At 40.8% G+C, this 11,921-nt stretch overlaps 1 protein-coding gene and 1 long non-coding RNA gene across 2 annotated transcripts; one reads left to right on the top strand and one right to left on the bottom strand.

Moving 5' to 3' along the window:
• LOC146575454 (uncharacterized) lies at positions 1 to 1,144 on the top strand. Its single transcript, XR_014892132.1, has 3 exons — positions 1 to 164; positions 250 to 361; positions 442 to 1,144. It is a non-coding gene; the product is annotated as an uncharacterized LOC146575454 (long non-coding RNA).
• On the bottom strand, positions 831 to 2,514 carry LOC146575453 (uncharacterized). Its single transcript, XM_085270188.1, has 5 exons — positions 2,098 to 2,514; positions 1,480 to 1,541; positions 1,341 to 1,403; positions 1,197 to 1,256; positions 831 to 1,114 (listed from the first exon to the last, which is right to left on the bottom strand). The coding sequence occupies exons 1-5, from the start codon at positions 2,288 to 2,290 to the stop codon at positions 887 to 889; spliced, it is 606 nt and encodes a 201-aa protein (XP_085126314.1). The 5' UTR covers positions 2,291 to 2,514; the 3' UTR covers positions 831 to 886.
• Positions 2,515 to 11,921: the final 9,407 nt, after the last annotated feature.

Below are 11,921 nucleotides of genomic sequence, written 5' to 3'. Positions count from 1 at the left end.
CATGATGTGGTGATACGTGAACTACCACTCAAATGGTACATAAATTTCCAGGGTTCCCAGGCGTGATTGGCTGTATAGATGGCACCCACATCCCAATCATTGCACCCTCAGCAAATGAAGGAGACTATGTGAACAGGAAGTCCGTCCACAGCATCAATGTACAGGTACATAATTCCCTGTAGCATTTCACACCAACAAGTGATGGCATCATGGTAATGGATGCTAATATGTGTTCTCTGCACTGGGTAGATCATATGTGATGCTGCCAACATCATCACAAATGTGGAAGCCAAGTGGCCAGGCTCTGTACATGACTCACGAATCTTCCGGGAATGTACACTGAGCACCAAATTTGGACATGGTGGGTCGAAGTAACTGTGAAATATACAGAGACCAATTGCCACAGGGACGTTTGCACTGACATGTATTCTTCTGTCCTAGGAGAGTTCACTGGCCACCTGCTTGGTGATAGGGGGTACCCATGTCTACCCTATTTGCTCACCCCTTACCCTGACCCTGAACCGGGCCCACAGCAGCGTTATAATCTGGCCCATTGCAGGACACGGGCCAGAGTTGAAATGACCATCGGAATGCTCAAGGCCCGGTTCCAGTGCCTTCGTGGACTCAGGGTCACCCCAGAAAGGGCATGTGACATCATTGTGGCATGTGTGATCCTACACAACATTGCCACGATTAGAGGTGAACACTGTCCAGCTGAACCAGACATCAGCAGTGATCCACACGATGAACATCCTGACCCACCCACGAACGTACAGGATGGAAGAGCAGTCAGAGACACCATATGCCACAACCATTTCCTGTGACCCGTCAACCCAACATGTTACAAGACAAATACACAGATACTGTGGTCAACTGCCTTTATTGGTCACCCTGTATGTCCTGTACACAAAGAATAAATGCGTATATTAGTATGTTGTACAAACACTGACATGATTCGTCCATCTATGATCACTCCACCCACCCTTAACTGTTGTTCCAGCAGTACAATCTCCAGCTTCGACTTTTGGATCTGCAGCTGGAGGTGCACCATTTCCATGTCGCACTTTCTTATCTTCCTGGCCAGATATGTCTTATACAGCTGCTTCACAGGGAGCTATTGCAACAAGGGACATAGCATTGGCATCCATAGTACATGCCTACTTAGGTTGGTTGTAAATCAGTGCTGAACAACCCACTGCGGAAAGCTTCGTTGTAGGAGTGGCTGGACCCTCTTCCTCTTCATTTCCAGCATCACTCTGCCAGGGACATAGTAAGTCCATGGTGTCATCATAGTACCACATTGTCGTCAGTTGTTATATTTTCCACTGTACACTGTATACCTCATAGTGTGGCTCTGTTGCGGCCTCCTCTGTAGCAGCTGTCACTGTTTCGTCATCATGTGCCTGTGGTGGAGACATTTAACAACATTGCTGTTCTACTGTTGACACATGTAGTCTGTGGAGTATTACGAGTACTCACAACTGCATGTCGGTCTGGCTCAACAGGGGGCTGCACCAGATGCAGTACACCATCACCGTCAACTGGAAGAATATGGGGTTCATACAGGTCACTCATGACTTATGTGGGCGCAAATGGCAATTACCAGACATACCAATCACCATACACCTCATTGTCAGTATGCTCTCAGAGACAACCGACACTGAGGGAAGGCAAAATCAGTAGGTGTCAGGGTGGAAACGCTTTTATGAGCTTTATGTTGCATTGAGGTATATGTTCATATGTTACACTTATTGGGAAAGGTACGGAATGTACTACTCGCTCTGTCTCTGGGAACAGGGAGCTCACCCTGTGGGAGGTTAACACACACACACGCATGTATGCAAAATTAAAGGACACTGCTATGCTCATAATAAAGACGTACCACTGCAGCTCGGTGTGTGTGAGTCTCTCCCTGGGCCCTCACCCGTGCAGCACGTTAACAGTTTCCAAGTGTCTCAGTGTTGTTTATTCACCTAACTGTTTGATGACTGTCATTCTCTGTCAGTAGGACAGTAACTTCACTACGACATAGTTCATTTTGGTCAAGGTGACTGTGCAGAATGGATGTATGCACGCCATGTATTGTTTTGGATTTACCCCTTATGTAGGCACTTGTGTCTTGTGGGGTTGTTGCCACAGAGGATGTCCCCGCAGAGATGCCTTCAGCCACAGGGCGCCCACTGTTTTGGCTGAGGGCCAACTGCTCAGCCTCTGTGAGTGGTGGTGGTGGAGGACCCCCACCTGTTTTTCGGGCCTCCGCTTTTTTTCTGTTGGCTGTGACGGCACACATTTGGGCATACAGAGTAGGCAAATGTGTACTTGTGATGTGCTCAGATAATTTCAATATGTGCTTACAGGTGGTATATTACTGTAGCCTCTAACTGCAATTGATTTACATAGGACACACAGACCAAGCACTATGGCTCATAATACAATTACACCTTACCTGTTTGGACTATGTTTTTATACTTCATTTTTACTTGCTGCCAGGAACGTTTGGGGCCTGTTGGGTTGCACCTGCGCTCACATCACATCACAAAATAAAATGTATAACATAATAAATAGAATGACATATGATAAAATAACGTGTTATATGGGTGGAAATCCCTAGATCAATGTTTAAATTAACACTCACGCATTGACTCTGTCGGTTATGTTTTGCCATGCATGCTCCCTTTCCTTTGCAGCTGCGGCTGTGTTACTTTTTTTCTGCATGATGTGCATGCTGTCGGCATATGCTGCCATCAGAATTTCCGCCTCGAGTGCTGTGAAATACGTCGACCGCGCCTTCTTTCCCTCCGTCTCCATGGTGACTCGCTTAATCTGTGCTCCACTGATCGGGGCTTTATGTATCCTCGTGCGCGTGCTTAACTTGGGGTTGTAGCAACTCCGCGTTGATTGAACTAATTGTTATCAGCCTTTCTGAAACGGAATATTCCGAGTTGGACAGTTCGGGGTTACTCAACCGTGAGTGTCGTTTTTCACTCTGAGTTTTCTAAACCGGCTTCCTGAAACAGGGCCCAGGGGTCCGTTCTTCGTACCTCGCTTACTACATCCAAGATCAAATCATCGTGCCAACTTTGAGCTCGCTATTCCGGTTCTCCGAACACACCTGTTGTTGACGATTAGTATAGCTGGATGAAGTAATGTGAGATCACTGGGTGGTTTAACAGGGGCTACGCATCAATAGTAGAAACATTGATCGGCGAAAATGTCGAAGGAGCGCGCTCAGTATTTTTCGGCAGCAGAGCAAGAACTCTTGAGTGAGGGATTTCAGGAGTTTCAGAGTTTAATTAAAACGCAAGGGAACACTGCAAAGGCTGCAAAAGCAAGGAGAGAGGGCTGGCAGAAAGTTGCTGACAAATTAAACTCGTAATTTAATAATAATAATGGAGTGGATTTATATAGCGCTTTCCAATGCACCCAAAGCGCTTTACAATGCCACTATTCATTCACTCTCACATTCACACACTGGTGGAGGCAGCTACAGTTGTAGCCACAGCTGCCCTGGGGGAGACTGACAGAAGCCAGGCTGCCATATCGCGCCATCGGCCCCTCTGGCCATCACCAGTAGGCGGTAGGGTAAATGTATTCTATTACACTATATTATCCAATATTATATTACATCATATCCTCTTTCACATTAGAGCCACAACAGGACCCACTAGAACATGGGAACAAGTAAAAGTGAAATATAAGAATATTCTACAGAATGGTAATATTTATCACTTATATTGCTTTTAGTCTCTTGAAAAGAGACCCTGAAATAATCTGTTTGTTTGTTTATAACAGCAACCAAGAAAAGGGCAGAGCAAAAAAAAGACAGGTGGTGGTCCTGCACCCCCTCGTCAACAAGTAAATAATACTCTCACGGGAAAATCGATATCTCTATGAGCACACTGTCGCGCTGAGCTAAAGGATCCTGTCTATCCCGCAATATACGGTGAATTCTGGAAACTCTCCTTATCAATCTTGCACCTTCCGCAATGGGCTGCTCGCGTATACGGACAGGACATGGCTGCGACAGACTTCCCAAATCCACCTTCGCTTTTATAGCCGTGGTCTCTCATCTTGATTACACGAAGTAATTTACTATTACTACTCTGAAATATGAATTACATCTGTAATAATCACATACATGTAATAGAATGATTGATAGTACCTTTTTTTTTTTTTTAGAAAATGACCTGTATGTATCTGTATGAAATCAATAAAAGGATCAAGTACTGCATTATCTTTAGTTACATTGATAATATTTATTTATGGAAACACAGTGGTAAAATATCGCTGTTGCTTTTGTATACATGAAGCGGACATACCTGAGTGGCCGCGATCTAATCCTGTTTACATAAAGTAAGCCTGCTCCCAAGCAGGTTTACGCTTACGGATCTGTTGCTATGACAGCAAGTCCCGGATGAGCTTCGGAGAACCGAACGATCCAAGATCACGCGAAATCGTCAACAATCTCATCCAGCTAACTCACTTAGCGCGGTACGAAGAACGGACCCCAGAAGGTGGAAACTGTGCTACAGTTGGGTAAACAAGGCACAAGAACTTGCCTACCTACATAAACAGTCATACAGCGGGATGCACAGAGGACAGCTACACAGGAGGAAATTAATAAATAATCTGGGAACCAAACATAATCCAACAACCCCAAAATATGACACTTTTCTCTATAGAATAAACTCAGGGTTACAAAGTGAGCTTTTAACATAAGCCATAATACAAAATCACAGGGACACAAGACAACTCAAAACACGTGGTCGATAGACCCAGGATCCCAACAAACTGTGTTTTTGATTAAATGAGGCATAACCTACAAATGTAATTACATGAGTCATTTTAAAATACTGTATACACAGAAGGTGCAGTGCTCCGAAAAATAAAAAGTTGAGTTTTCTAATTAAGAGATTTGTGATATTTCAACAAGACTGTTGAATACAATAAAGTAATATGCTTGGAATTCATACTTTTTAAAATATATTTTAAAACATGATTGTCTTTGAGCGTATAACTTCTACATCAAAGACTTAAAAATAAACTGAATGTGTCAGCTTGTGTATATTTGGCAACATCCAGCAGCTCCGAAATGTGAGATGAGGATGCATTAGACCACAGGTGTCGAACTCCACGCCCCAAGGGCCGGTGTCCTGCAGGTTTTAGATGTGTCCTCGATCCAACACAGCTGATTTAAATGGCTAAATGACCTCCTCAACATGTCTTGAAGTTCTCCAGAAGCCTGGTAATGAACTAATCATTTGATTCTGGTGTGTTGACCCAGGGTATTATCTAAAACCTACAGGACACCGGCCCTCGAGGCCTGGAGTTCGACACCCCTGCATTAGACAGATTATTTTAAAGATCATTACAACTACTACAATTTTAAGGTAACTTATAATGTCACTTTCTGAGTTTTAAATGTTTTTCTTCTACTGGATTTACATTGTGTTAACACATATGCAGAGACAAATTTACCTTGAAATGTCCCGGCATTGTTTGACTCTCCTTTTGCTTTCACCAAGTGAAAGGGGGCCCTTCTCCTTTCTCCAGGTTTGATCACCTAAATGTTGAAGCACTAGAGTTACAAATAAATAAAATTGACGATGTACTTGTGTCTTGCAAGGCACACTGAATGCACTACTTAATCTATGCTTGAACATAAGATCAAGATGGGTGAGAAATTAATTTTAAAAAGACACACAATGTCTTAGTAATATGCTCTTCTACATTGTGTCTTGTCTTAATTGCAAATGATTCTCCAATTGTCCAATTTGGAGAATGTTTTAAAATGTATTTATATTGTTCCTTTAATTGGTCACCCAGTAGTCTATACGCAAATGACCATGAAGTATGAAAAAATTATTACCACCAGCATCCAGTGATGACCTTCATTGACAACTCCCAAAATATACTTGTAGAAGACTGGGTCAATCTGTAACACATTAAAAAAAACAAGTTAGACCCACCTCACTGATAATACGTATTGCAAAGCTTTTAAGGACAACTTAATGACAGAATATTGTTTAATACCTTAATTTTTGGCTTATTCCACTTCCATACCGTGGTTGGTTGAATTTGTTTACCACGACAGTCAGATAAGCATTAATAACCTGGAATTACAACAAGAGATTCACAATAATTGATTTAAATTTTTAAATACATTAAATAAAGTTAGTTATGCAACAAACATTTTTTGTTGGAAACAGTAAGCATAAAAACAAAAAGAAAGAAATGTCACTTTACCTCACTTTCTAATTCCCTTTGGGGAGCTGTATTGTAAATGTCCTCAAAGAATATCTTGTATGGTCCGATTTTTGACAGGAGGACATACGTCTTATTTCCCTCCCAAGCATCTGTCACATCTATGAAATGTTTACAAAAAATAATGTTGTATTTGGATGGACCTTAGAACAAACCCCCCCACAAAAAACAACAACAACTCTAAATTGTTGGAAAATAATTTTCGCTGAATATTTTTAGACATGATAAGAAGATAATATTAGATCAGTTTTAGTGTTCCTTAGGTTATTACATGTCAGTTTGCACATTAAGTTAAATATTTTATGAATATTTCAGAATGCTTTGTTATTTAGACTAATGCGAAAGTGACAGTGACAGTATTACCTAACTGCACATTAGTGTTCCAGGTTTAAGGAACCCATCCTCAGGGCTATTCAGCTGTATGTTACTGTTCATCAACGTTGTTTTACGACTAAAAGATAGACAGAACTTTTGAATACATGAGCTCACAACTCGTAAACATTCTGCATCAACAGTTAAAGACTACGTAGTCAGTAAATGCTATTCCAAAAACGCCAATAATTTTAGCACTTCTTAAAATGAGTAAACATACTCTTGATGATAGATTTTACAGAGGCAGTGGAGGCATGCATCATGCCCAGAGCGGCACTGGACAATGCATTGGTGTAGACGTGATGGTGGATGGTTCAGAGGCTGACGTGGTGGTGGATGGTTCAGAGGCTGACGTGGTGGTGGATGTTTCACAGGCTGACGTGGTGGTGGATGTTTCAGAGGTGGACATGGTGGTTGGGGGCCCGACTGTGGTAGTGGTGGATGGCTCAGAAGAAGAAGCATTAGACAACTTATGTGGAATTCTTGGCTGTTCCTCTGTGAACACCATTAAATGATCAATGTTAATTTTTGGTATTGTCACACCTTTGCTGTCTAAAAGATCCACACTTTTTCCTGCTATTGCAGCAATTGTGTAGGGGCCGAGGTAATTGCGATCTAACTTGCCCCCTTTCCTCTGCTGGCTCCTCGTGTTCATCCTCCACACTTTCATGCCAACTGTAAAACTCGGACTAGGTCTGCCTTTATTTTTGTTTTGATATTTTGACTGTTTTTTTGCTACTGGAAATAGCAGTCTGAAGGACTTCATCCAGCTTAAGAATTTCTTCTGTTGCCTCCTCAACAGACAAAATGTCCTCCACACTGCTGTCCACCTGTAAGATGTAGAAAAGGGGATGTGTTATTATATGAAAATCAAAAAAAAAAAAAATTCAAGAAAAGACATTTAAAGTCTTGTTTTTTAAAATAACTTATTCTGTATTCATCTGGGATTTGAGTAGGGTACCTCGCCTCTCTACCAAACATTAAAAAAAGGGTGAGTACTTAGTGGTCATATGGCGCTTGGTTCTCAGGCCAAACATGACAGGATCCAAATGTTTGTCCCATTCCTCTGGCTTTTTATTTACCAACTTGGAAAGTGCTCTACAAAATTAAATAAAAAAGCAGTTATTGGGATATGAAGGAAAACCAAATTAAAAATAAAAACATATGAAATGCGTAAATAATTATGATTTTACAGTTATGAGCTAATGCACGCATTTAAAGATCAAAAGCAGGGCATTTTTCTGTTTACTTGAAATTTAAAAACTTCATTAAGGGGGAGTGACTGTTGTATTGCTGACACGTGTATTATTAGCACAGCAAAATAAAAAACAACACACGAACAGAACACGTGACCTCACGATATAAATTCCTTTTTTTTTTTCTAAATTTTCCCTTTTTTTCCAAATTATGTTTTTCATTTTAGAAAAATTACAAGACAACAATAAAATCCCCATTTTGATTTTTCGAACAGAATTAAGTTGTAAACACTACAAACTTCTAACGCTAGCCGGTACTAGTTACAACACCGTCACACCTAGTAATGGCGGTGATGGCGATGATGTTGCTCACTTGGGAATTACAACAAGAGATTCACAATAATTGATTTAAAATTTTAAATACATTAAATAAAGTTAGTTATGCTACAAACATTTTTTGTTGGAAACAGTAAGCATAAAAACAAAAAGAAAGAAATGTCACTTTACCTCACTTTGCATGGTCAACAACAACTCTAAATTGTTGGAAAATAATTCAGCTGACTATTTTTAGACATGATAAGAAGATAATATTAGATCAGTTTTAGTGTTCCTTAGGTTATTACATGTCAGTTTGCACATTAAGTTAAATATTTTATGAATATTTCAGAATGCTTTGACTAATGCAAAAGTGACAGTGACAGTATTACCTAACTGCACATTAGTGTTCCAGGTTTAAGGAACCCATCCTCAGGGCTATTCAGCTGTATGTTACTGTTCATCAACCTTGTTTTACGACTAAAAGATAGACAGAACTTTTGAATACCTGAGCCCACAACTCGTAAACATTCTGCATCAACAGTTAAAGACTACGTAGTCAGTAAATGCTATTCCAAAAACGCCAATTTTAGAAATTCTTAAAATGAATAAACATACTCTTGATGATCGAGGGGTCTACTGTAGATTTTACAGAGGCAGTGGAGGCATGCATCATGCCCAGAGAGGCACTGGACAATGCATTGGTGTGGACATGGTGGTGGATGGTTCAGAGGCGGACGTGGTGGTTGGGGGCCCGACTGTGGATGTGGTAGTGGTGGATGGCTCAGAAGAAGAAGCATTAGACAACTTATGTGGAATTCTTGGCTGTTCCTCTGTGAACACCATTAAATGATCAATGTTAATTTTTGGTATTGTCACACCTTTGCTGTCCAAAAGATCCACACTTTTTCCTGCTATCGCAGCAATTGTGTAGGGGCCGAGTGTCATGATTCGGCTGTGTGGCAGTCAGGAGAGGACCCAAACGCAAACTCACGGAGACAAAACAAACTCAAAAACACAGCTTTAATGCTGGCAAAAAGTGGAACACGAAAACGGTACTAAACTAAACTGGGAAAGCCAAACATAAAGTAAACCAGGAACCACGGGGAGAATCACACACAGCATGAGGGAGAACGCAACGCCGAACAGAGGGAGACGCAGACAGAAATACACAGAGGGTTAACGAGGAAAGTGGGAACACACGGGGAACACAGCTGACACAGATAACCATAACGAGACAGGGCGGGGTGAATATAACACTGACGGGAGACGGGCAGAGTCAAACAGGAAGTACAGAGGTTCAGACAGGAGGAGAGAGAGAGCACGGGGAAAACACAGACATAACGGGCTGGGGAAACATGGAACAACCACAAAGGGAGATGAGGGCTCATAAATACACAGAGGGCACACAGGGGGGAGAGAGAGCACGGGGAGAACTTAGACATAACGGGCAGGGGAAACATGGAATAAAACATAAGGAGAGACGAGGGCTCACAGATACAGAGGGGCACACAGGGGGTAAAAGCCACGAAGGGAAAACACTTAGGGAACAACACAACAGGGCAACTCAGGAAATATGGCCTAAATAGGGAACAAAATACAAACATACAAGAAAACTAAGAATACTGGGCCAACATGGCCCAGGACCATGACACCGAGGTAATTGCAATCTAACTTGCCCCCTTTCCTCTGCTGGCTCCTCGTGTTCATCCTCCACACTTTCATGCCAACTGTAAAACTCGGACTAGGTCTGCCTTTATTTTTGTTTTGATATTTTGACTGTTTTTTTGCTACTGGAAATAGCAGTCTGAAGGACTTCATCCAGCTTAAGAATTTCTTCTGTTGCCTCTTCAACAGACAAAATGTCTTCCACACTGCTGTCCACCTGTAAGATGTAGAAAAGGGGATGTGTTATTATATGAAAATCAAAAAAAAAAAAATTCAAGAAAAGACATTTAAAGTCTTATGTATTTAATCCAACAATGTTTTTTAAAATAACTTATTCTGTATTCATCTGGGATTTGAGTAGGGTACCTCGCCTCTCTACCAAACATTAAAAAAAGGGTGAGTACTTAGTGGTCATATGGCGCTTGGTTCTCAGGCCAAACATGACAGGATCCAAATGTTTGTCCCATTCCTCTGGCTTTTTATTTACCAACTTGGAAAGTGCTCTACAAAATTAAATAACAAAGCAGTTATTGGGATATGAAGGAAAACCACATTAAAAATAAAAACATATGAAATGCGTAAATAACATTATACCTCTGTATGGTCCCATTCATCCTTTCTACCAACCCATTTGTCTGTTGGTGGTATTGGGCACAGAGACTCCTTTGAATGTTTAGGATCTTGCAAACATTTCGGTTGATCCGAATTCAGAAAGAAATAACCACATTACTCTAGTAAAACAGTTAATTTCTAACTGAGGAATGGATTTTAGGTGTTTCTTTCTTACTTCATTCACAAACTCCTTCCCCTGGTCCGTTAGAATGCGCTTCGGTGCTTCAAACTGGTAAAAGAACTCCAGAATGTATTTTGCTACCTCTACAGCGCTTTTGGACTTCAACTGATATGCCTGGGGCCATTTTATCAAGTAGTCAATAAGTACACATATGTACTGGTTGTTATTTGAAGTCATTTTTAGTGGACCAATTAAATCCATTCCAATAAGCTCAAATGGCTGATTGACCTATTAAACACAGAAATCATTAGCAATTCCTTATTTTCAATAATAATTTGAATTTTAATCAACGTTTTTTATCTTATGTATTATGTCACAAACCATTTACAGGAAAAAATAGACCTAAAATGTTTACCTGTATCGGTGTGTACTCCACCTCCTTTTTAATGATGACACTGCTGGCCTGGCATGCCACACACTGCGGCTACGTCCACACCTACCCGGGTATTTTTGAAAACGCAGATTTTTCTATGCGTTTGCACCTTTCGTCCACACCTAAACGGTGTTTTTGGTCACTGAAAACGGAGATTTTTAAAAACTCCGGCCAGGGTGGTTATTTTTGAAAACTCCGTTTTTGCATTTACGTGTGGACGAGAAAAACTGAGAAAACGCAGCGTCAAAGGTGTGCGCCTTTTTTGACGTCACACTGTGCACCACGTTATTGTTTCGGTGAAATGAATTTCTACAATACTGTTACTGTTAATTGTACTCTCTGCAGTGTTTAAATGCTTACATATACACACACAGTTACTGTCCCTCCACACAGACGACTCGGTTCTGCTTCTATGCCCCATCCTTGTTTACTATTTCCCACCGAGGCTTCTAGACTTCTGATTGGCCGACATTTCTACACTGTTAGGAATGTATTGTCACCTGTTGCTTTGGCATGTTCCTAGCAGCGTTTTCCTTCATTTCTGCGTTTACTTGTGGACGGGATTATTTTTTAAAATGGAAAATCTCCGTTTTCAAAAATACCCGTGTACGTGTGAACGTAGCCTGAGTCACCTGAAAGGAGGGCAAAATAAATAAAATAATATTATTATAATATAATCAGTATAATAATTTAAATCATATAAATTTCAGTAAAAAGACTTAATTTTTTTCTGATACAAAACGTATAAGACATCGACAGCTAACTAGTACACTTGTTAACTTGAAATTTAATACAATAAAGGACATTTTGCGAGACAAACAATATGCATGTATAATCAAGTTGTATACAGACCCATAAATTTATGTCCTCTGACATTCCAGGCCAATAAAATCTTTTTGAGATTGCTTCTCTTGTTTTTTTTCTGGCCACAGTGCGAACC

This window comes from Mchenga conophoros, linkage group LG4 (assembly GCF_057382185.1).
Source record: "Mchenga conophoros isolate Kocher_MC1m ecotype Shallow Benthic linkage group LG4, M_conophoros_male_GT1.1, whole genome shotgun sequence".
Lineage (NCBI taxonomy): Eukaryota > Metazoa > Chordata > Actinopteri > Cichliformes > Cichlidae > Mchenga > Mchenga conophoros.
The sequence above is the reverse complement of the archived record's forward strand: the minus strand, read 5'-3'. Positions and strand labels throughout refer to the sequence as shown.